At 35.2% G+C, this 26,760-nt stretch overlaps 1 protein-coding gene across 1 annotated transcript; it reads right to left on the bottom strand.

Moving 5' to 3' along the window:
- Positions 1–795: 795 nt before the first annotated feature.
- On the bottom strand, positions 796–19,767 carry LOC134534075 (little elongation complex subunit 2-like). The gene is made up of 12 exons (XM_063372086.1): positions 19,654–19,767; positions 18,070–18,232; positions 16,212–16,373; positions 14,318–14,446; positions 13,810–13,932; positions 9,456–9,573; positions 8,660–8,815; positions 8,241–8,379; positions 6,579–7,374; positions 4,232–4,376; positions 3,798–4,011; positions 796–2,446 (listed from the first exon to the last, which is right to left on the bottom strand). The coding sequence occupies exons 1-12, from the start codon at positions 19,683–19,685 to the stop codon at positions 2,242–2,244; spliced, it is 2,382 nt and encodes a 793-aa protein (XP_063228156.1). The 5' UTR covers positions 19,686–19,767; the 3' UTR covers positions 796–2,241.
- Between the last annotated feature and the right edge of the window lie 6,993 nt (positions 19,768–26,760).

The following is a 26,760-nucleotide window of genomic DNA, read 5'->3' on the forward strand; positions in this document are numbered from 1 at the left end:
CTGCTTCTATGATATTTATTTTTTTTAAATTTAAATTAGCATATTTCTATTCTGCTTTTAGAATTACATAATGTATTTATACGGACACACAACATTTTTCAGCAATATGACATGATTTTCTAAAGTATATATGTTGCATCATTTAGCAATTCTGCATAGTGGCTGAGTATTGCAACAGTTTCCCATGGCTAACGGAACTTTAAACGGTCAGCTTATCAGCTTAGAAGAAGCAGTACTAAACACTATTTGCAGAGGCTTGCTGAGCCAGCCCTTCCTATCCGCTACCATCAACACCAACAGTCACGTTCTTATCTCTGTAAACAAACTGGACTCCGCTCTCGTCACTGCTCGGGCATGTAAAACTTGGTGATGAAATTTAAGGACTAGCATTCTTTAGTGTTTTATTGTCACTGTTGTGTGTCGTGACTATTAAACATTACAGAAAAAAAACAGTGGCTCAAGAAGTGGAGTGAGAACTGAATAAGTGAAACAGTCCTGATAGTGATATGCGCTTACAGAATACTTGCAGACATTGGCAACCATATTGTTGAAAGAAAAAAAAAAAAAAGAAAAAAAAAAATCTATATTCACAGTTTTTTTTTGTGTTATAAAATAAGTGAACCAAAGATGTTTCAGAACATGGGGAAGAAACTAACAGCACAGACTGAGACCTAGTTTCTGAAGTAGGATTTCGCCCCCCCCCCCTCCCCCTCTTCCCAAACTAGATAGCAGCTATCATAATATATTACTAACATAGCTACATTGTTAGAAGTAGTGCATCAGCAAAAAAACCAGTGACAATTAATTCACTTTATTTTGGTACTCACATACATTGTGATATGGCACATGCTTTTTCTTTATTACAAAACAGTATTTAGTTTTTAGTTAAAATCTCTTCTATCAAGCAATTAGTCACCAATTAGTTAAATCATCATTATAAAGTTAACACTTTGGATTTGAACCTCCTACCAGAGTTTTTTTTCCCGCTAGTAGTTGTGGGCCCACTCAACAGATAGCGTCACATGTAAGGTCAAACATGGTTTCAGTTTCCACTGCAGGAGTCACACTTCAACATATCCCTCCTTGGGCTCTCGGTCTATGTTTCAGAATAGTTATGTGTATGCACTGGCCTTTCATATTTATTAAGTTTTAATTTTTTAAAAATTTGAAAAACAATTTTTTAAATCAGCTTAAGAACATTAACCATCTTAACACCCTTGTCCAACTGAGATATGATGGTTATACTACAGTAAAACATCAGTACAAAATACCTTACTAACTGATTTCTTACTTTAAAGTGTAAGTTTTCAAATCTGTACATGATGTTTTACATCCAGTGACAGTTCAGTATAAAGTACTCATTAAGTACAAAAAACAAAAAACAACTGGGTTGTTCAGGAATTTCAAAATGAGATTTCACTTTAGGACTGATGTTTGTGCAAGGTTAATAGTTATGCTTTTGCAAATTATTAGACTGTACACTCAGAGGTTGTAAGAAAAATTTGATAGCTTCACAATGCAGGGGACTAATGCCTAATTTCATATTAATGACTGAGGGGACGACATTATAATTTGAAAATATCAAATTAGCACTTATCAATGTTTTAATTATTGCAAACAAAAAAGAACAATAAGTGTAAATTAAACAGTGTAACTTGTTAAACTTCACAAATGTGATAAGTTTTGGAATGTTTTATTTTGTATTCGTTGAATTTTTACGAGAATATAAGTAAATGCATAATTCATAAAACATTACATAGGAAGTAAATACATTGTCTTCATGAAGAAATATTTGAGAATTAAAAAAATATGATAAGTTGAAAAAAAACATTATAACAGGTTTCTGTATTTACAAAAGAAATAGAGCAACAATTTATTAATTTTCTTGATCTTTTTTCATTATTCACTCAGACATGTTTTAATTGGTTTTCAGTCCCTAATTAACATCATTTATCAAGAGTTTAGTACAAAAGAACTATGTTTCAATGAATTGCCTTTCTAAAAGTTGTTTATACATTGTAGTTTTGGGTTTCATGCTTTTAAATTATGGTAGCAACAGCAAAACGTATATTTTGTCACAAAGAAAACACTACTACTGTTATAAAAAAAAATGTTTTAGTGTATTTAATTAACTACCTATTTCTTTCAAATGATTACAGTAGGTACTGTTATCATAAAGGTACTTCTTATTCACAGAAATATTTATCATACAACAGAAGTCAAAGAAAAACCATGTACAGATCATTTTTTCCTTTTCTTAAACTTTTTCTTTTTCACGCCCGGCCTTGCAATCGGTTTAGGAGTGAACGTGCCGGGAATTCTCCCACAGATGACGTTGCGAGGCATGAGGACGCTCGGGTCAACTGGCAGGTACTGGGACTGCCTGCTTGCAGACACTTCGTTACAGTTGACACGGTAAACAGTCTTCAAATCATGCCGGCCATTCCTGATATGAAAAAAAAATAACACTCAATTCACGACTTTACTTAAGGGAGGTGAAAATTCCGATGTAAACACACAATACATTAGAAACACTGGACCGCCTTGCGAATGAGCACACGTGCCGCAGACAAGAATTACACAACATATTATACAATATTTATAATAATCAAAGTCCATTCCTACAAAATTCAACAAGTCTGACCACAGTTACAGTGTGATTTACATTTGTTTTGAATGTTCTGTAACAAATATTGACAACAGTCATATTAGTTTTGTAACTACGAGATACATTTATTACCATTTACTTTGTAGCAGTGCAACTTGCGACAAGTTACAATAATTGTGCCCGGCTAAGACGAAGAATGTTCCTTGCACGTACAAAAGAACACTTATAAATTCTCTCGTCAACTGTTGCGGGTAGTTGGGTGTAGAGTTCTGTACATGATGATTAACTTATCCCAAACTGTTACTAGTTGAATGTAAATAAAAGAGCTTTAACTGAATTTTGAATTAGCAAAAACAATATATTGAGACAAGTACAATGCTCAATCCCGGAAAAATTAACAAAAACTCAGAAGATGCAAGAATGCAAATTATTTAATTTTTTTAATTATTAATCAAATGTTTGTTAGCCACCGCCCGAGACCCGACCTACTGATACATCGTACAAATGCCGACTGATTTCATGGTCGTTCGTCTTCCTGAAGAAGGACACAGCGTGCTCATGTGACATGCTCTCTGACCAAACACAAAATTACACAAAAAATACCAGCCAATACTGGCGCATGGCAACAGCACTTCAACTAAAATCCAGAGTATTTCTCAGGCTCCAGAACTCTGTCTCTAATTACTATATAACTGGCAAACTATTGAATCAGCTCATTTTCAAAAGAAGTACCGTGGCAAACAAAAAATATGAAAGAAAAATTACGTGAACTCACATTTACAAATTAAAAAAAAAAAGCAATACTTAAAACATATGTGAAAGCTTATACAAACTTCACAACTAAATAAACAGGTAAAAACAATTTTAAGTGGCTTATTCACTATAAAGAAAGCAAATCATCAGGAACACCTAAAAAGTATAAAAATATGCATATTATGATCATTAAACCATAACAAACACACAGCTACTTCTTAGAAGTAATAAAAGCTGGTATTTTAATGATAGCATAAAACCTAACCAGACATAATAACTCTTTTATTAAACTATTTAACTAGTGGGGAGGGAGGTAGAAAGGGTTGTTAAAAACTTTACAAGATCTAGACAAGCAACTATTTCAGTAATGTTACAATAAAACAGCACAGATCACAAAAGAACTTCTTTCAGAACAGTGGATACTGGATATACTTACATGTCTGCTTGCAGGAAGTTGAAGAAACTATCACGACGGTGCGACATGAGGTACGTTCCTGGCTTATAGCCGTCTATCGCAGTCAGAACTGTGTACAATGTTCCCAACACTGTAGATTGTACTGGAAACTTTGAAAAACTTGCGTACTCCATTAGTTCCTTCAAATTAGTCTCCTCAAACATTAGCACTTCCGACGTCTTGGCATCTATACGAACTTTGAACAAGAACAAACACATTCAGTAAAAGATACAACAGGATGTAAAAAAAAAAAAATTATCTTGAGATGATAGGTTTAGTATCAAACTGTGACTCATTTGCAAATGTGATTTATGAATTATAGTAATTAATATATAATAATTTATTATTTTAGTGATTCAGTTACATTTATTTGTTTTGTGTCTTCCAGAGATGAGTCACGTGAAACAGCTACTTACCTCGCGCTAGGTTCACTCCTGGTCTAAAGAACAGTGTCACCCAAGATCTGATTATTTCGCTCGAAGACAACCTCTCTGCGCCAAACTCAACCTTGTGTTCCATTTTTGGCACAATGCACATTTTCTGTGACTCCCCTTCTACAGTCTGAAAACAAGAGCAAAATAGTTCAAGCAAACACATGCACAAATACCTAACCTGTTTTACAATGTACAATGTATAATTTGGAAATTTGAATCCCCGTCCGGCTATCCTGATTCAGGTTTACCATGGTTTTCCTACTTCCAAATGTTGCATGGTTCCCTAGTAAACAAAGACCATGATCCATGGGCCAAGACCAATAATTCCCTTTTATTTTGTATTGCTATGATGACTGTCTAAATCTGGAAGATAATTTCTGCTACTGACACATAATTACATACTAAATGAAATTATTTACTTCTCTAAAATGCAGTTTTTTTTACAAACCACATAGTTTATATCCTGTAAAAATTTTGAGATGGTTTATAAGAAGGAAATATTTAGTGCCTATCATAATAATTCATCGATAACATTTTATATAATTACCACTTATGTAGCATTAATTTTGACTTCACACAATAAAACATGTTTTTTGAAATGAATTTAATAAAATAAGTATTTTAAGATAAACTTTGGACTCACCGTGCAGCTCAAAATTAATGCATCCATTCTTAAGTTGGTCGTTCACCACTTTGTTTTTTATATCATACTTTTTTTTCGGTAATGAGCAGGAATTGATTTGTACTTCAGGGGTAATGGACCTATAAACGTATATTATTTTTTAGAGTAAATATCCCCTGGTTTTTGCATGGTAAGCCACTAAAAATGAAGTTAAGTCAATAAACTAACCAATAGAATCATCTAAAATGACAGAGTTATTTAGTAGAAAATTCTAATAACATAAAGGCATATAGATCTCAACTTGCAAACAAGATAAAGTATCTCGATTTCAAGTTGAGCACCACAGTGGAAATGTTACCAATGTTTCTCTCTGCATTAAAACATGCATTTCAGGGTTGAGAATCAACAGAGAGCTGGGTGGTGGTATGGCTGTATAAACTTTTCCAGGATAGTCCCATTGGCTTAGTGCCAGCCAATCACGGGAAGGCTTTCCTGCCAGTGACTTCTCTATTGGCTAATCATACAAGGTCTCGTTTCAATGGCTGTTGTTGGTCAATCTGAGTTGGACCCTGAGTGGCTTCTCTCCTTTCGTTCTGCCATGCTTTACTCAGCTTAGAACCTCTTGTAACGAGTTTGTTTGATGTTTAAATATAAATATGGTTCCACTGTCTGACCTGTTCCAGTGATTCTCTGTTGGTTATATATTGGACAACATATATAATTACAGGAACTGTCTCTCAATACAGCTATCTTCCCACAGAGGATATCAGCACTCTACATGACGAAATGCCTCCAAATGTAACTGGTCGAGCACAGGCAACGAGACCCAAAGACTGACAGTAATCAGAAACAGAGCCTGGAAACTAATGCGGTCTCAGAGCCTAACAACACATTTTAAAACAAATTTAATAAAAAATTTTTTTGATGCAATTCATTATAAGCCTTTACAAACACCTCTCATACGCCAGTTAGCCAATTTACTGGAGGGCATATTATGCAACATTACGAGAACAATTTTTAATCTTTCCTGGACTATGAGCCACTTTTAATATAAAATATAATTTAGCGTCCCGCGACCAGACCATTTCCGACAATTCCACGAGATGTCGTCAGGGTTGCGATCTTTGAAATGAAACCCACACAGAAAGTTATGGGAACAGTAAGTTCCAAGTGTCGCAGACACGCCCTCAGCTGGGCGCGTGAGGACACGACAACGGTAGGCTTGCTCTCAGCTGATTCTCAATGCAGAACAAAACATTGGCACATACGAGCACTGCAACACTGTTCAACTACGAACACCGAAACAGTTCATTAGAAAATGGCAGTGAAAGCTTTCAATCTATTTTAAAAACCAAAACTCGCATACATAATAATCTCTTCCTATATTATAAAAATGATGACTTATGCAATTATACTAACATAATAATGAAATACTTTAACAGCAGATATTTTTCTAACAAATATGAAGCATGTGGTGTAATTAAATTATGAATTGTTTGTTTTCTTTAAATTAAAACAAAGAATATATTTAACATGTTATGTAACATGCATTAAAATTTTCTACAATTAATTTTGCCCTATTCTAGTTATTTTCATTATGTACTAACTTTAATTTTTTTTAATATTTTTCATTACTAAGTATTTTTTTAACAACACATTTCCAAAAAGTAACAAATTTTAAAACCCTAAAAGAAGAGACTGACTCACCTTTACACCATCAACTTTGCACCTCACCAAAATTCGTAAATGTTTATTTTGGATTTTTTTCTTTAGGATCCTTTCTTTCAAATCTTCCTTTTCATTCTCCTGCAAGCAAAGCTGCCACATGCTGTACGCGATGCAAGAATCCACTGACGGTTCCTGTAAACTGCTCGGCAAGTCCTCCTCTTCTTCCTTTGACTGCTGTGCACTTGGATGCTCCATTGGCTCATCTTGAAAAGCACTTTTGTCCACTTTCACCTCGTCAGGTGGAGAATCATCATCATCATAATCATCCTCCTTCTCTTCACCACACAACTTTTCCAAAACTTTTTTGTCCTCTCCGCCAGTTCCCTGATCGATGAACATATCATCTTCGCTGTCGTCGAAACTCAACGTCCTCCTCTTTTTAGACACTCTCGCCCGCCCACCGCCAGCTTCGTCGCACGCGATCATGAGCTTACCTTCCGAGCCTGAGCTAGACCCATCACTCTCGTCATCGCCATCCGACTCGGCCCCTGGACCCCCGGATGCAACGACCTGCTTGCGCTTCACACCTCGTTGGGAAATGCCCGCGTCTCCTATAGTCCCCGCTGGTGACGCAGGTACTTCTGTGGTGTCCCTGGCCGACCTCTCTTTTGCTTCTGGCTCATCGCTCCCTGAGGCATTACTTCCCGTCTGTGATAAAACCTCAGAGCCTGGTGCGTTTTCAACTTCCTGCACTGAGCTTGTTTTCTTGTGTCGATTTTTTTTACACTTTTTATTGCGCTTTTTAGCAACAAATGTTGGTCTCTTGACAGTGTGCCTGGAAAAAAAAATCACAGCCAAGAAAATAATTTCTACTGTCAATTGAAAACAAGATGATTTCAACAAAAATATACAAGCCAAAAAACCACACTCAATCATTATTAACAATAAACAATGTCCAATGATAGCACTTATTACTATTAAATACATATTAAAACTTTATTATCCTGCATGGCATACGTAACTTAAAAAGAATGAACTGGCAAACAAAAATTGTACTAACAACAATCTTCAATAAAAACTTACAAGTTTTACAAGCAATTTTAATTTTTGTAGTAGTCTCCCAAATAAATATGCACTTTCCCAAAGATCTACATTCAGTATCCTTCCAAAACATGAGCATCTAATGTTGTCACAGGCCTCATGACTTGTAAGCTTGTGCCCAACAAGGTGAAAAACTAACAGAAATATGTCAATTCCAGTTACCATCAACTTAAAAATTTCACCTTATTTAAAAGACACTATGTCAGTGAAGGAACTAATGTTCTTGAAATTCCGCAACATAATAAACACGTTCACCTATCATGGTTTATGGACAGAGGTATATATTTTTAACTGTTATAAACGGCAAATACGGAGGTATATAAGATTCCATGGTGGAATTAGGGGAGGGGGGGGGGGGAGGAGAGAACCAAGAGAAGAAAACTAACACAAGTTCCTACACCACACCATTATGCCAGATAAAATCCAAAATACAACATTATTAAGAATCATATCAAAAGTAAATAAACATTATCAAACTCAAAACTAACAAAATTATGAATATTCTATCACAAACTGATTTGTACCAATACAGCAGGTAAAAAACTATGATCTATGATAGTTTGAAATCCACAAATAGAATGTCTTAATATGGGCACTTACTTTGAATCAGGCTTATTCTGACAACAGAACATCTTCTTCACCGCTATTTTATGGAACCAAAGATTTCTCTGTTCGGCTGTCATAGTTGTAGATGGAAGGGCTTTATCAATAAATATTATTTTTTTCATATTTCCAGATCCTATAAAAAAAAAGTAAATACTTTTCAGCCAACCCTTGTACGACATCAAAAACAATCTGTACCAAAATCCTAATCTACTTACTTATATATATATATATATATATATATATATATATATATATATATATATATATATATATATATATATATAAAAAACACACACACACACACACACACACACACATTGTGGACCATAAAACTAGCACATGTTTCAGTAATGACTTAACAACATTGTTTCAGTTAAAAATGGTCTATCTCTATGGTCTTGAATGATACTCACCCACATCATGCTCCAGTTCTTTGATTACAACCGGAATGTCCCACACTTTGTCGAAGTTTGGGTAGTTGTCTGCCAAGTGCAGCAATGCGCTTGACGAGATCACAATGTCTGCATTGTGAGCGAGAGCAAGCCTTTCAGCAGTTGCATCCTTGCTAACTGGAAGAAAATTACAGCTTCAGTAATAGATTCAATATATTCTAAAAAACATGTTCCATGCCTAACATCAATGTTCTACTTGTAGCATTGCAAGTCCTTACCCTCTCAACATATAAAACATTGAAATAAATAATTTCATAATGTTTTCTAATAACTTTAAGTACTTGGTTAGGTTTTCCTTTTCAATGCAAATAATGGCCGATCGAATGTTTCAGAGGTAGTTATATGTTAGCAATGTGCTGTTTTGCTCTTATTTCTCATCAGATCACGTTTTAAAATAGATCTGTTATTTACTTAATTAAAACTTTTAAAGCCGCCAAGTCATTATTAACTATTGGGCTGGTTGGTTAAGTTTTCAGGTTTAGTCATATATCTTTCATTACTTGTTTTGCTATTTCCCTTGTCTGAAAGCACGGCAATCCAATGAGATTGTAAAGTACAAGTTTCAAAACTTACTTTTTATTGACTACTGATTGCTGCAATAATTAAAAGGCTAAACTTTCCTTGAAGCACGATTGAGTTGAAAATTTTTAAAATTAAATTAAAATCAGCTATAGACCACAATGTTTCTTCCTAGTTCTGAACTAGCCAGAAAACAACAAATTCATATTGGTACAATAACTTTCATAGCTAACTATACCTGGGCACATTTTCATAACACTCTTGTGGATAGGGTAGTCACGACACAATTTATCGTACTGCCCACCGCAACACAGTTTGGACTGGAACTGTGGCGGTGAAATATTCGGAGCCTCTCCCTGAGGAAAAAAAAGCAAATGATTTTCTTCAGGACAACTACTCTGCTATCAATGCACTTGTCGAGAGCTACAGACTTATCTCACAACATACCAGGCAAGATAAACACTGAGACTGAGGACTAAATGCATGTTCAAAAACAAGCTTTTTTATACACCACATACCTGTTGTAAGGAAATTTCATAGAGGAATAATGTAAATTTTAATTCAAGTATTATAATCTTAATCAGGAACATTATAAATTACCCTACGTAACTGCAGAGTTAAATAAAAAAAAAATTCAGTAATCAACAGTTTTGGAATTTTGTTTCTGATTTTAAGCAAGTTTGTTCTTTTGGTTCAGAACATTTTAGACTTTGGATATAGTTGGATCTGGTATTAGCAAATGTATTAATGCTGAATATTTTAAGGACTACTTCAATTTATATAAAGGTTTTATTAAATTCTACTATAGGATTTGGTGTTTTAAAAACCTTTTCAACGGTAAGAAGAGTTAATAATTTATTAACCGGATCGAGAATGAGTCGAATTGCAGCTATTTCTACATGCTGAAGATACTGTTCAGCTACATCGATACGAATTCACAGCCAGAGACCCAAGTGCGTTAAATGAACTATTGATTGTGGAGTACTAATTTCAATTGTTTATTGAAAAGGACAATTGGTTTTAAAAACAGCCTATTTTATACATTTCGACTAGAGACTTCTTGTCGATGACCTGAAGTTTATGTCAACATTTTGAACCAGAAACTTTTTGTCAGGATGCATAGTCATTCAAGAGGTGTTAGTGTATTGACCGAGATCAGCGAATTCAAATTCAGCAGTTGACTATGTGTATGACATCGCGAAGACCAATGTCAGTTACAGACTATAATATGCTCCGATATAGTGGAAAACTTCGGTTCTCATATTAAATAGTAGTAACTATGGACAAAATATTGTATACTGGTATTTAAACTGTTAAAAAAATCCCAGTACGTAAGATGTTTTAGTTTTCAAAATAAAGGGTTTTATGAATTGTTATTTATTGTATCCAAAATTATCCATTTTGTTGGTTTGTAAATTATTTAAACCTTAACTTGACTCTATGACTTGACTCTTGATGCCTGTTTTTTCCTGTACCCGGTTAGTGTGTGTATGTCATGGCCATTTCCGTTTGTGTGATGTATATCATGTGTAGTAAAAGATAATAAATACTTTTTGACCAAAGCATTATTAACTAAACTGCATATACCCGACCAATTTGCTTGACACCTTCAGTTTCATGATAATGAAAACTTAATTTTACTTTTAGCTTGCATCTTTGATTCAACAGTTTTCGTGCACCTACTTGCTAACAATTTCCTAGAGGTTCCTGAAGTGAAAACTCTCATTCATTTCTGCTCTATGATTTTTGACTAGTCCGGTACAGTAGTTAATATTTGTAATATTGATTTAATTTGTCACTTATACGTATGTTTAAAGCTTTCGTTTTAACTGAACAGATATAATATACATATCATTGTTGACTAACTTTGGTAAAATATAAAAGTACACAAAACAAATTTGGATACTATAACCCAATGCCACTGTATGTCACCCATATTAGTGTGATAGGTATGTGTTGAGGAATAATTGTATACTTGTATACTTGAAACTATATCACATACCTAGATTAAATGTTCAGTTTCTAAGTTTTATTTCATTTCAATGGTAGATATATTTCAAAAATTCAGATAGTTTCATGTACCATTAGTAAAGTGAAAGTTAGACTGGCACATGGGAAAACATTATCCATTTTCAGTCTTCCGAACCGAACCCTTTGTATAATTTATTATGAGCCAGGAATTATTAATATAAATTTGCTTAATTAATTAGTATGTAAATTAAAGATAGGTAAAATAGATCAAGTAATTATACTCATGAGGAAATGAGTTTGTAGCTTTCAGTTGAATAAGTATGATTATCAACTATGAACTTAACATATTTAAAAAAATTGTTGTAAAAAAATACACATTTGTAATCAAAAAACTAATTAAACTACCTATTTAAAAAGTAAAAGTATTTAAGGCATCTTATACACAAAATTGGATCTTATATTCATTTTATAGAACAAATTTTCATTTAAAGCATATATTAAAAATGGCAATATATTTATAGCTCTATTTTTAATGAGACATCCAAAAAAATTATTTGAGGATAATTAACTATCTTTCTAAATCCTGCCTAGTGGGATTTTCACATAATATAAATATTTTTTTTTATTCTGGCTTATTGGCAATACCAACAATAAAATAATGATACAGACCAGGGACATTGGCGAAGCAATCAGCTATGGCCTTCACATTATCGAAACATCCCAGCATTCAGGAAACCAGGGAAAACCTGACATTATGACCAAACACAAAATTTGAATCTGGGTGCTCAGGAGTGTTAAGGACAGTGTCTTACTATTACACGCCACCCTTTATTTTATTTATATATGAATTACAAACATTATTGAGTGATTTCCTTTGCTCTGTGATTGGTTATTGCATGTCATGTGAGAACGTCCTTCTTGGTGAAGGAGTCTATCGCAATATTGTCAGTAAATTTGACGCCTGTAGTCCGGGACATGCTGTTTTAACCTTTATTTCGGTCATTTTTCTTAACTTGAATTTTCGACCAGAGATGGCAGAGTACACCTAAATACACCTTTTTTTGTAAATTGATTTTCATGCCAAGAGGACTGGATTCTCAGCGATTTTTACCACGACCTGGTATTAACATCAAACTTTAATTAAACATCATGTTCGAGTAATGAACTGATTTGTTTGTGCAATACATTGTTGGTTTCTATGAGTTTTGTTTTTATCACGTAAATGTTTTTTGTTGGTCAGAAGATGGCCACCACTGTGACTGTTGGTTTTTCGTGAAAGAGAAAAAAAAATAAAAAGTAAAAATCTGTGAACATTTCAAGAGACTTTATTTCATTTAAAAGATCAATAAGCATAGTTAACGAGGTAAAAACCATATTTACAATGCCCCGCAAAATATTTGAAGTGTTTTCATGTCTGTATGTAACAGTCAGATCAATTAGAGGTAGCCTGGGGTCTGAAATGTTACCATGTAATGAGATCTTGCAACTCTGAATGCCATATCTATACTAATATTATAAAGCTGAAGAGTTTGTTTGTTTGTTTGTTTGAACGTGCTAATCTCAGGAACCACTGGTCCGATTTGAAAAATTATTTCAGAGTTGGATAGTACATTTATCAAGAAAGGCTATAGGCTATATTATTATATTATCAGTAACATTAGGGATCCTTACTAAAAGTCCAATTTAGAATCAAATGCGTTGGAAAGGGTTAGATACAACATGCAGTACACGTACGAAGTGTGTGTTGACAATGCCGCAGGTGCTAGAAGTTTATTTCCTATTGCCTATTAACATTGTTGCCACGCACTAGATGCCTTATCATTCTTAATTTTCCCATACAATAAGTAAAAAACACCCATGTGATATTAACAACGAAGCAATTAGTACCCTCATAAGAGTTCAATTAGTATTTAAATCGCAAACCTAAACTATTGTTTTTTTCCTCTCTCTGTGTTTAATTTGTTTATTATTGCCCTTTTTTTCAAGTATATATATTTTACAGACTTGAAACTTCACAGTAATGTTCTTTATGTTATGCAGGATGACATTTTCTGAAAATTAGATCCCATGGGTGGTTAAAACCAGGCAACAGTGGGTACTTTGTCTGCATGAGAACAGGATTTTGCATTGTTCATGCCTTCTGCGTCTCCATGGCAACGGGCATCGCGCGGCAGTGGGGTACCCACAAGGAGGGGCATGTATAATGAGCGGCGCAAGAGTGATCTGCCTGTAGACTGCAGTAGCGAAGTACGGGTACATCAGTTGTACGTTGCGTGCACGAGTCGGGAAACCATCGGTGCTATTCATTTTCTCTCCGGTACATTATACAGCAATGTAATAAATTTTCACTGAATTATTTTTATTTACCATTACTGTAAATGGGAGATGTGGCTTAATTTTTTTCCATTAGTATAGCCGTGCGAAGCCGGGTCGGGCAGCTAGTTTTCTATGAAAAAAAATTTTGTGTACACAGGGCAAGGCAAGAAGACACATGGTTGACCAATTGAAGGAACACATTTACAACACTTTAACCACGCTGGTTAATGTTACCGCCAGACTCTGTGCCGACAGTACTACTTTGTTTCCAAGCAAACATAAGACGCTCACAATGTTGAACTCACCAATTCCAGGACAGTGCGTTCCAGCTTCATTCTAACGAGGGATCCATCCAAAGTTGTCACGAGGGGTAGGGTGGCTATCACCTTGAACAATGCTGGGTACTCATCAACAGCTGCGAGTCGGAACTTGCGGAGAGGAAAACAAAGGATTAGCATGCACATAATTTTAATACGAAGTAACATTTAGCTCACGGAAATCAACTGTCAGGAGCATATGCAGAATTTCATCTGGGCACAGAGGTGATAGAATTTCTTTGCCTGCTGTTTGCTTTCAAATTATTCCTGTTTGTTGTTGGGTATGACTTTATTTTCACGATTTCTTAGGATCCCCCCCCCCCCCCCTCCCCACAATTCCATTCACCACTGCCCACATTTCAATGATTCTCAAAACTTCTAGAGCAACTCTTTAAAAACCACACTAAACATATTTTAAGGTAATTAATTACACGGGAATGTATTCCACCATTTGATGTGTCCATGTAATGTTATGCCACTTTGCCATGCTCCGTACCTGCCAAGCCTGGGATGTGTAAATCCTAATGCTTTCCTGTAGATGATAGTCTTCTTCTTTCTTTGATGCTGAAGCTTGAACAAACTCTTCATACTTTACGTTTTCTTCTACCACTTTTTGACGCAGAAACTAAAGACAGACACCAAAATAGATTACAAATCTCACACACCCTACGTGATTGTAGTTTCACATACATATCTGCCTACATGAAATATATATTCTTACCTAAAGCAATTTAAAAACGTTTCCTAAAAATCAAATACATACATACAATTTCTAACTTTGTAATATGGATATGTAACTTGGTTCGCCAAAAAAGTGTACTTTTTGCCTGTTCATAAACTGAAATTTGATTTAAAATTAAGATTAGCGTAACTCAAATACTATTCCTGAATCTCAAGACTGTAATTTACCACAATACCATAATTCTAAAATGAATTTTTTTTTAATCCAACAGCCAGATGAGGCTGATAAAGTAAAAGTCATGAAGATGACTGGAATATCTGAGAGCAAATATTTATATGCAAAAAGATTACACAAAACACACGAAACCCCGAGAATTCATCCAGTTAATGGCACGTCACATAAGTTAAAAAAAAAAATGGTGAAAAAATACTATAATTTGTACACTTACATATTCCAAACTTTTTTTTAAAATTTTTATTTAGAAAAATTTTTTAATCTGCATTGTCTTAAACTGAAATGCTTATCTAATTTGAGATTGGTGTATAAAAGTTAATTATGTAAATAAAACTCGTGGAAAAGCAATGTAAAATCAATTAAAAGAACAAGGACAGCAATGAGTCACGTCACTTTTATCCTTGAGCAAATAAGGGTTGTTCAGTTTATTTATTTTAAAATGTACAGTTATGATTATAATAGTGAAAAGAAAACCCTTCCTTCATATTACAATCTACAAAGCTAACATTTAACATAGCCTAGCTTATTTATGTTAAAAATATTATTTTTTTAATTTTTACACAAATTGCATAGTGATTCTTAAATAACATTATGCATTGTATTAACAAATAAATATATTATCATAAAAAAGTTTTACTAAAGAAAGTGCCTGAATCTGAATTTGTACATAAAAAAAAGGGTTGTTTATTTACAGACTAGACCAAACTGCCTCTTTTCAGAAAGGTTTAGATTTTTTTTTTGTAATTTTTACCAGTTAAATTTGAGACTATCAACATTTCTACTGTTAACAGTAAAGTAGGCCTAATTTTCATGCATTTAACAAGCTTGACAAATCATTTAGAACAATCTTAAAAACTTTTAACCATTTGTTAAATAGGAGTCTTTTATCAAACAGAAAAAAAAAATTTATAAAACTGGAAAGGATTATTTTTCTCATGATCGGAGGCGCCTTGTTTCCTACAAGATCCAACTCCTCTCTACGTGTTTTTTAAGGTTTCTGGAGTTCCAGCACAAATATTCAAGTAATAAGTTCAGGAACTCTAATTTCAAAGGAATTACGATTATGAATTCAAAATAAAACCCCATGAAATAATGAAAACTTTGGTTTTAGATGCTACCCAAGTGTTGGTTTAACCAAGATGTACAATGAGCCTTAGTTAAATAGATATGAATAAAAATACACTAAGGAATACTGTGCTAACGCTAGCATTTAAGGGGAAGGTAGAAGGTTGGAGGGGGGAGGGGGTGTTTGGAGGGTCAAGGGAATCTGGGAAAAATGAGGGAAAAGTTAATTTCTCAACCAGAGCACCCTACACCCATGCATGGGTTTCTGGGTATGCCACTGTGCATGTAAATTTCAAAACATCTTTATCATCTCTAATAATTATTGTTTCACAGCTTACTAACTTACTTATGTTTAGCCACACACAACAGCTTATCATTAAAAAATAATACTTATTAACTCTTAACTTACGGTAAACATGTTCTCTTCTTGTTTCTGTAATGCACCCTTGCCCTTGCATTTGTAGGCAAGGTAGAGTCTCAAATATTCTTTTTGTTCTTTGGAGGTCAATTCAGATCTGAGAGTACTCTCCACTGATATTTTACCACCTGGTACGTACACACTAATTTTTGCCTGAAAAAAAAATTTTTTTTGAATGTTATTAAACTCAGAAATAGCAAAATGGAGAAAGGAGGCTCAATCAAGCAACTGCCACAACCTAGTTTAACGAACCTGTTTTCTACCATCTAAAAAAACTTCCCCTTAAAGCAAAAAACACATTTACTGAAACAAGAAATGAGTTATGACATTCTGCTAACAAGGTAGCTCTAGTTAAGGTTAATTCTACTACAGGTTAAGATCAATGTTAAAAGTTTGGCACACTATTTGGTTTCGCCGCCAGCTAGCAGTGGTGTTCGATGAGGTGGTCACTTTCATCTGTTTCAATGCATTGAAACATTTAAAGGGGCCATTTGCATTTTTCAAAGTGAAATAACAATATGTGTAAAACTTCTCAGTTCGTTTTGAATTTAAAATTAGGATAGCTTAACTTTCATCTTTAAGTAGTTTTTAATTTAGTTTTTCAATATGCCTAAGTGTTGTTTTGTGCCCGGTTGCAAAACTGGATGTAGTAGAAATTACGACACAAGCATTAAAGTATTTAAGGCTCCTGCAGACGAAAAAAAAATTGAATTATGGAACAGAAAGATCCCAAGGAGTGATAGAGACTTGAGGAAAACTGATTATGTTTGTGAAATTCATTTCAAGGTTCGTGAAAATAAATTGTATATCCTAACCAATTCCATCCCGACTTCCAGCTTGATGGTCACGTTAGGCTCTGTAGTAGGATGAGTTCGTTGGTATCAAACCAGATATAAAAATGGTATTACAACATGCATTATGATCTTTTTGTTTATGTTAAGGTTCGTGTTTGTTTCTGTATCATTATTAAAAAAAACTTCAGGTTACCTACATCTTTTGTATGCCAATAACCCCAAACATTTAAAAAAAATTGGCATTCATATTTTCAGTACGTTTTGGGCTGTTGATAATTGTAATAGGTGTAGTTTTTATTTACGTATCCAAAAGCCATAAAGTTGTGAAATTCACACATTCTTTACGGAAGACTTGTTCAATATAATTCTTGCAAACAAAAAGCACAAAACCAAATATCATACAGACTATTTTATTTGACTTCAATGCGGTTCACCCTCATAAAATGGCAGTGTGTTTACCTTTCGCTACGCCAGCGCACCTAGCGGCAGAAATTTTCCCTGTGCCAAACTCGCCCATAAGAAAACCCGTTTTCTTCCTAACCTGTAGTAGAATTAACCTTACTCTAGTCAAAGTTTCAGATGCAATGAAACCTTGTTTTGCCCTTAATCTTTGTCAAAAATCTATGTAATGTTATGTCCAAAAACTTAATTAAGAGCTGTATAGCTTGCTTGTACATGTATTAAGCTTATAATCCTGCAGAACATTTTAAACAAGCATATGTAACCTGGAAAAAAAATTATCATAATATGTAAACAACATTGCTGGTGCATGTATTTTAAATTGTATGCCTTGACATATTCCATATAAAAATAATATTTTACATAACTAATAATTCTATTTAATTTCACCACAAATAGAAATAATTTTCAAATTTCTTAAGGGAACCAACTTAATAATAATAAAAATAAAATAATGTGACTAAAATCACTGTAAGGTGTACAATTTTAAACTCTTTACCAATACCCAAAATTCTAAACATTTACTAATTTAAAAATACCTTAAATGATAATATTTAATTCAACCATAATCTAAAAGTGTAAAATGCCAAATGGACCTGTGGTTCCGGCTGTAGAACATTTATTTGAGGTTTACGAGGCCTGGCCTTTGTGTTAAACAAATTTTGGATTCTGAGATTTTCCACAAAACAGTTTGACAGTATGCGCTCCATGGCACTATTTCGAAACCAGTCTTCTTGAAAATTAGGCTCCCCATGCCAACTGAAACAAAATAAACAAATACAGCATTTTCAAAAATAAGAGAACAATTGCTTAACATAACATGTATTATAAAAACTTAAATGTAATTTTTGTTGCTACAGAAAAAATGTCTTCTTTAATAATGATGCCAATAAATAATACAATGAACAATTTTTTTTTTGTAACATATTTTTATAATACAGTAAATGTGGAGTGATGAATGGTTCTAATCTGGACATGCATTTAAATCAGCAACAATTTTTTAAGAGCAGTTAATTCAGTGAAAAATTATAAATTATACTTACTTTTATTATTTTAAATTTTTAGCTCTTATTATTTTAATTGAAATTGTTCTTATTTGGCAACTGGGAATCAACCCTATGGATTAATTTGTAAGAATTTTACCATTAAGTTTTTATAATTATTTTCCCTGAAGGAAAAACCTTATATAAATTTGTTTTATTATTGGTTTCTGAACCTGCAAAATTGTGCATACACATTTCACAATGTCACACCAGGCCACTGGTGCTGACAAACCTTCTATAGCTCTCATACCTCCATCACCAAGTATGGATCCGGTACTGCCTGTTGCATACTTCATCAATGGCTAGAACAATGTGGTATACCTACATCATCAATTTTACTGTCCAACCTGTTCCCTTCAAGCAGCCCCGCACGCTTGGATACATGATATGAAACCTTTAGGCTTTAAAAAAAAAAAGAGAGAGAGAGGGACAATTAGAGTAGAAAACTCATTAGGGTGGGAAACATTTCTAGCCCCGACTGTTACATAAAACATTCATGTCGTTTAGAAAACAGTCTCAGCTATGCTGTATTAAGGATCTCTGAAGAACCATATGATAAAGTTGCTGCTAATATCAAGTACAGAAGGGGGCAACAACAGGATCAGATACACATCTCCTTGAAAACAGATTCTGCTATGCTAAAAACAAATAAAGCACAAATTGGCCACAGCTACGTCATTGCACAGGTTTTATAATGTAACCTATGAACTGTAATTTCTCAAGGAACCAGTAATGTACGAATTATTTAACAATATTTTTAGGGTAAATAGTGAAACGTCTTAATTGTTAAAAAAAAAAAACATTAAATTTTGTTATTTTATTTACGAAAAAGTACTGAAGTTAGAAATCTGCCCAATGCTGGATGTGAGAGATGCAAGAGACCTGAAGAAAAGATTTAAAAAGGAGGGGGGAAACAAATACAGGGAGGACTCCTTGCCCCCAGGTGAAAGCCCAATTGCGAGTTTAACAAATCTAATCAAATCCTTATAAACCATAATGAAAGTCCTAGACGATAGACTGGAAAAATTAAAAAATAATAATAATTTATTAATTGTCCTACATATAACTATAATAATATACACTTAATTACAAATTTACAAATGTGCTTTGCCAACACGTATCTTATAAACGTAATACCTTGACAGAGCACGAACATCCTCTTCTTCCATATTTTCATATCAAATTTCTTATAAAAATATTCACGTCAATATAAAATTAGGGGGACAAATAAACATCATAGAACATACACATACCAAATAGTAGGGATGGGGAATATTTATAGTCGCAGCGACAGATATGTCGCGTGTAGCAGTGGAGGGGAATATTAGTCGCGGCGACACACGTCGCGTGTAGCGGTGGCGACTGAAAATGTTTTTTTTTTTTTTGGTGATTATATGGTTATTGACTTTTTCCCACAACCAGCACTAGATGTACACAAGGTCGACGACGTCTAAGTGAACTACGTAACGATGTGCTAACACAACCAGGTCTTCAAACAAGCACTTTCACTCACAAGATAAGGTCAAGACTGAGCGATTAGCGATGGGAGGAGCACTTTTTTTGACGTGACAACGACTAATAAATCGATGAACGCCCGCTGCACGCACGAAAAAGTGTCCCGTTACACACATTGTTCCGTTAAGCTGTATCCCGTTACGCTCATTGTTCCATTACGTTGTGTCCCATTACGCTCATTGTACGCTTGCGCCGCATCTATCTCTCTTCCACTCGATTGGCCTATGCGTCCGAGGAGAAGAAAGGCAGTGGCAGCACACAACTTACATTTTCACGTGAACTGTTTCGTTGACTGTTTATAAAGTGAAGTGAAATTTACTGTTGTTTTCATTGCTTATTACAACAGCAATTTCGGCAATAAAGGTTAATTATTCTTGCATTAATATAATTACAAGTATTTATTCTTTTATTATTAAAATAAAAATGATTCAATTTTATTCATAAAAGTATGCAATCATTTCATCAATGTTTTGTTATGTGGCGTAGTCACAAACGATCGTCTGTAAACCGACTTTACAGACAACCAATTTTTTTCTGCAACTGTAAGGCTGAGTTCACATTTTTTAAAAAAATACGTGTGCATAGCAGTTCATGCGCACAACTTGTACAAAATCGGTTCACAATTGAAATCTTACTGTTAATTGCAGTCAATGAAATTTCAGGATGTATCCAATATCTATTGACAGTGTACGTCGCCATCGTCCACGTTCTCGTGTTCGAGATCCGGCGTGGTTCCCAGCGGGAAGGCTGGTTTTTTAATGAAAGTGTATCCAGGAGGGCGCCAGGTTAGCTCTGTGTCTAACCAAGAGTTTGGTCGTTCGGTGGGAATGTCCCTGCGTGGCCCGCTAGGACCGTCGGCGATGGTCGTGGTTGGAGGGATACCTGGCTATATTGACACGTTACGGGCCCTGCACAGCATAACACGCTGATTCCTGGCTGGGTTAGGGAAGTTCACACAATAACATAGACAGATTCGGTTTTGCACTGTCGTATACACGTCGCGCACGGAGTGTGTGGAGTGGACTTATAATTGGTTCGAACAGTTACACTTGCAGTTTACAGTTACACGATGCACATTGAATTACCCTACGAAAATTACACTAAATTGACACTGGGCACTCTGACGCGCCATCACTAATCTTAAATCCTCACGCTATCGAGGTTGAGGGGGAGGTCGATTGGAGGAGGCCAATCCCGAAAAATGCAAAACGGCGATACCCGGGTCCACCTGTGTGGACCACGGCTCGCTATTAAATTTATTACAAGACTTTATGTCGTTGTTGTCGGTGCCTGTGCACTCTGTGATTATCCAAAAGTCATTGGTGGCGGGAGTCGGCCCATGTTGTATGCTGAACTGCCCCGCGTAATGCTTTGTGCGGGGAGTTTATAGTTAAGCGGCTGGGTTAGGCCCTACACCGTAAAAAGGACCGGGTACACGCGGGGAGTTTACGCAACGAAAAAGGATTTAAATTATGACTATAGTTACCAGTAGGGAATTTCAGTGGAGACAAAGGATGAAGACTCCCCGTGAGACGCACGTCCGCCCCGGTCCGCGAGTCGCTCGGTACTGGCGTCTGGCCTTGGCACGAGGCGTTCTCTCGCGCCAAAGTTTCTAAAGTTCCGTTATTCGGAAATTATTAAAAACTAACTTGAGATTGAAAGTGGCTCTAAATTCATACATTAATAAAGATTAACCTAATTTGCAGATACTCTCTAAGAATTATATTTAACATGTTTACATAAATTACATTTAAATAATACGAGTCACACCTGAGACTGTTAATCACTTGTTCACTGCTCCGGTGGCAAGTGATACACAAAAAATGGGGAAGTCATATTTACGTTACATAATACTCTAATTAATTTAGGCAGAAGGCCGCAAGGGGAATACTCACAAATGTATTTACGTAAATTCACACGTGAGTGACCCAGGTACTCCTACGTCGCACTTCCCTTGGACAGGGTTTTAATAAAAAGTGCTGTTACCATTAAATTGTATCTGATTTATCATACACTGGGGACGAGTTGGCTGAATAATTATGGCATGGGCTTTGGTTCTACGTGTGTCCTCAAGGGCTCGCCTGATTCGGTCGAGCCATTGCTAGGGGTTCGTTCCATTAGCGGGGTCGGATACTGGCGATTGCAGGTCTGGTTTTGGGGTGACCTTCGGCCGGACGACGTCAATATTGTTTAGGTAACTAATTTTCAAGATCAACTCGCTGAACTTTTTGGGTGACTATTATTTCTCTTTAGTAGATTCTTGAAGTTTTATAATATATAATACTTTATACGAAGTATGGATTTAAATAATTCCTTAAAATGGATATAATAAGCTCTTGCTACAATCCGAATAACATTTTACTGTATGATATACTGCATTAACTCCAAGCGAATATAATCCTTTTCATCAGGAATATCAAATAACACTCATTTCCAAAAGTTAACTTTTTAAACTAAACAACTCTATTTTTACATATAGAATATATTTGAGTTTTAAAACATTGAACAGAATGTGTGTGTTATTTACCATTGTGGCGATAATTACAAAATTTCATAGAGCAGGATTGCTGTCGCCCGGGTTCTCGTGTTCGAGACTCGGCGGTGTTCCTAGTGGGAAGGCTGTTTTCTTGCGGGGAAACGTGTCCGGGAGGGCGCCAGAATAACGCGGTGGTTAGCCACGAGGTGGGTCGTGAGGTCCGAAGACCCCTGCGTGGCCCACTAGGAACGGCGGCGGTGGTCGTGATGTTAGGCGTCCCTAATGCCTGCTGCACCACTGGCCCTACACAGCATAGGACACTGATCCCTAACTGGATTGGGGAGGTTTGCAAATAACGTACACGGTTTTGCACTCCGTGCGCGAGGTGGATGTTTATTTATTATTTTTTTATTTATTATTAGATTTGTGACATGCACACCAACAGCCGAAGCTTTGGAGGTGTGCACAGAACAAGTAATAAAAACACGACATATACAAGCGAATAAATACAACATAAACAGGATAATAAAAGACGACACATACAAGCGAATAAATACAACATACACAGGATAATAAAAGACGACACAATAATAAAAAAAAACAGCAACTGAGAAAATCTTAACTAAATGATCTAGAATGGGAAGAATAAACAGGATTATAAAATTACTCAAGATATTAGGGTAATCATAAAAAATTAAAATTTAAAGTTTTTAATAAAATTTTCATATTTATTGAAATTGGAGATAAGTCTGTAAATTAAATCATTATTATTGTGTAAGGAACATAATAGGGATCGAAGGCGGCTTTTGAACTGCGGGACTCGAATACCAGAGTTATCAAGTAAGTATAAGCAATTAATTTTTGAACTATAGCACTTAAACACAAACAGGGCATCCAGATGGATGCGACGATTTGAAAGAGATTCTAAATTGGGTAATTGATGGTGTCTAGAACTAATTATTTTGAAAAATTTATTTTGTATGGATTCAATTTTGTCACTATCGGTGGTGTTAATACTGTTCCAGATAACTGAGCAATATTCGAGTTTACTTCTAACAAAGGACAAATAAAGAGTAAGAATGGATTCAATATTAGATGCATAGTAAGTTATATAATTTATTAAATATAAGGTTCTACGGGAAAAGGATACTAAAGAATTAACATGTTGATGAAAGAATAGTTTGGAGTCAAGAATAACACCAAGATCTTTTATACTAAGATATATGGAAATCTTTGAGTTGTCAAGAAAATAATCATATTTAACTGGATGAATTTTCCTTGTGAAAGAAATAATTTTTGTTTTATCTTTGTTAAGTGAAACTAAATTCATTTTACACCAATTATCAATTTCTGCAATATCAGATTGAAGAAGCAGACAGTCATTTAAGGAGGAAATTTCTCTGGATATTTTAAGATCGTCAGCAAACAGAAAACTAGTAGTATGATGAAGAACTTTAAAAATATCATTGATATAAATAATGAATAATAAGGGAGATAAAGTACCCCCTTAAGGCACACCAGAAGTAGCATGATATAAAGTAGAAGTGTTTTTATTAAGTGAAACAAAGAAACATCTATCTTTAAGGTAACTAGTCAACCAGGTTATATAATTATTACAGAGACCGAAGTTAGAAAGTTTAGCTAGTAAAATGGAGTGATTGACAGTATCAAAGGCTTTAGCCAGATCAAAATAACATGCATCAACCTGCCCCCTTGTTGTAACTTTATTGTATATAGGATTAATAAATGAGAGAAGATTAGTAGAAGTTGTCATACTACAGTAAGTCCTCTATTTACGTCGTAACGATTTACGTCGTTTCGGATTAACGTCGCTAATGTTTGAGTACTCATGTTTCAATTTAAGTTGTCGCCGATTCACAATAACGTCGTTTACAATGACCGTAAATCTTTATTTTAACCAAAACACCGTATATAATTCGTTTATAATTCTTTGTTTCCTTCGGTAGTTAATTTATGCTATGTAGCGTAAGCTACACGTTCACCGCCTTATCTTATCATACATCATGAGGGATGCTTCCTGCTCTCCGCTGCTCTCCGCGCGGTGATGCAATACTACCAGCCCGCCCGCTCGGCCACCCACGTATGTCGCACGTAGAAGTGTTATCTACTTCCCGCAACGACACAGCATTTTCTCCTACCCCTTTTCGTCCAACTCCTTGGCACTTCAGTCGCTATGATATCATTGAGTTGGCCGGAGTTTTAAACGTGCCGTTGTTACGTAAAATGATATAATTTATATTGTTTGCGACGTAAATTTAAAGTAGTGTTTCTCATGAAAAATATTTTACATTGATTTTTATTATAATTATTCCCGTACATAAATTGTAAGAATTGCGCCGCGCTATTGTATAACCTCTTTTAGGTGTTTATTACTTCATGTGATTATTTTAAATCAAGGGCTCTCAATGTTTGTCATACTTATAGTACTTTTATTGTATGTATGCATTTCTTTTGACTTTGTTCTTACCAGCCTCCAAAAGAAAACAGTTGTTTTCTCCCGCGAATGACTCAAAGTAAAATCTGTGTAGCGCTAAACCACTTTGTATCCTTACACTTTGAATGCATTATGCGTTTATACTACGTACAATATGTACTATATATCTGTTTTTATATTTCACTCAATAAAGGTAATAAAGCAGCTGGTTAAATAACCATTCTATAAAGCTGAGAAGTACTAGTTGGACTTGTTTCCCACGCTGTCGGTTGTCATTTGCTGATAAAATTGCCCGTTGTCACGTCTGTATGCCAGCGCTTCCGGCCGACCTTGGGCCGTGGCCGGCTGGTGGCATGAAACATGCCTCATTTTGCGTCGTTTCTATTTACGTCGCGGTTTTCAGGAATGTAACCCCGACGTAAACCGATGACATACTGTATTTCTAAAGCCATGCTGATTAGGAGCTTATCTGTTGTTTATTGGGAAGTTAATATGTTTAAATATTATTTTTTCAAAGATTTTAGTAAAGCCATTTAATAATGATATAGGCCTATAATTAAATACACTGAGTTTACTACCCTTTTTATGTATGGGAATAACCTTAGCTATTTTCCATTTAGTGGGAAATACTTGTCATTTTAGACTTGTATTAAATAGATGCAACAATAGAGGCATTAGAATAAAAGAGCAGCCTTTAATAATGAAATTTGGTATACCGTCAGGACCAGTAGACATAGTTGGTTTTAATGATTTAATTCCCCATAAGACCTGGCTTTCTGATAAGAATGATACAGGAATTGAATCGTGAATAATATCGGGATCAATGATACGAAGGTGGTTGGTGGATGGTACATATACACTAGCAAAGTACTTAGCAAAGACATTGGATAGAATACCTGGATCATTACAGATATCACCATTGACATTAAGAGAATGAGGTTCACTATAACCATTTTTCATAACATTGACATGTCTCCAGAATTTTTTAGGGTTATTCTTAACCTTATTATTGATACTACGTTTCCAATTAGTTTTATCACGCTTAATAAGATTTTTAACTAGTGCTCTATATTTAGAGAATAGAAGGTTGACGCCACTCCCGCTGCCTGTTTTAGTTTTTTAATTAAATATTAGCGTTGGAAAGAATCTCAGGGGTTTTAACGGGGGTTCGGCCTCGAAGCTGCAGGCAGGAGCGCGTCTCGGTTCGGAAATTACCTGGGCTGTTCAGGCCACCCAGGACGCCTTGTAAATGATTGGTAAACGAGTTACAGGACACTGCACTTTATTCAGTATTGATACACTGATTCGTCCCGATACTGGCCGCGTCCGTTGTCAGACCGCTGTGACACGCGTATCTCTGAACGTAACGGCGCGCACGACCAAGATAGATTGCAAAGTAATATCGACAAGCTGAAACGGTGGATACTCGTCCCTATGAAAGGTTTGGCAGATAGTCACGGGACTGGTGTTGCCACAACTTGGGCTGACATGTAAACACGTAGAGAAATTCCTATGTTCAGGATTGTTTGCAGTATAGCCTGCGACGAAATATTAATGTCTCTAAAATTACGTGGATACGCCAAATGGAGACGTACACGTTGAAGCCTCTTGGAAATGAAAGTTATTTAGTTAAAACACACGTTACAAATTACACATTTAGAATGATGATAATTAAAAGGCGAAAGTTAGTCAGTAGCATTCAACACTCGTTACAAAGAGCCTACGGTAATAACGATTAACTGGCTATGAAGCCGAAAACTGCGTAACACTATACGCTGTCCTTAACCTGGACATGATA

Source organism: Bacillus rossius, chromosome 7 (genome assembly GCF_032445375.1).
Source record: "Bacillus rossius redtenbacheri isolate Brsri chromosome 7, Brsri_v3, whole genome shotgun sequence".
Classification (NCBI taxonomy): Eukaryota; Metazoa; Arthropoda; class Insecta; order Phasmatodea; family Bacillidae; genus Bacillus; species Bacillus rossius.

What these genes read in the sequence shown, in the direction of transcription:
- LOC134534075 (XM_063372086.1), bottom strand. Translation starts at nt 19,685, where the DNA reads ATGGAAGAAGAGGATGTTCGTGCTCTGTCAAG. An exon ending in GATGTTCGTGCTCTGTCAAG is followed by an intron (nt 18,233 to 19,653) that starts GTATTACGTTTA and finishes ATTTTGTTTCAG; the next exon opens with TTGGCATGGGGAGCCTAATT. An exon ending in AGGAGTGAACCTAGCGCGAG is followed by an intron (nt 4,012 to 4,231) that starts GTAAGTAGCTGT and finishes TCTTGTTCAAAG; the next exon opens with TTCGTATAGATGCCAAGACG.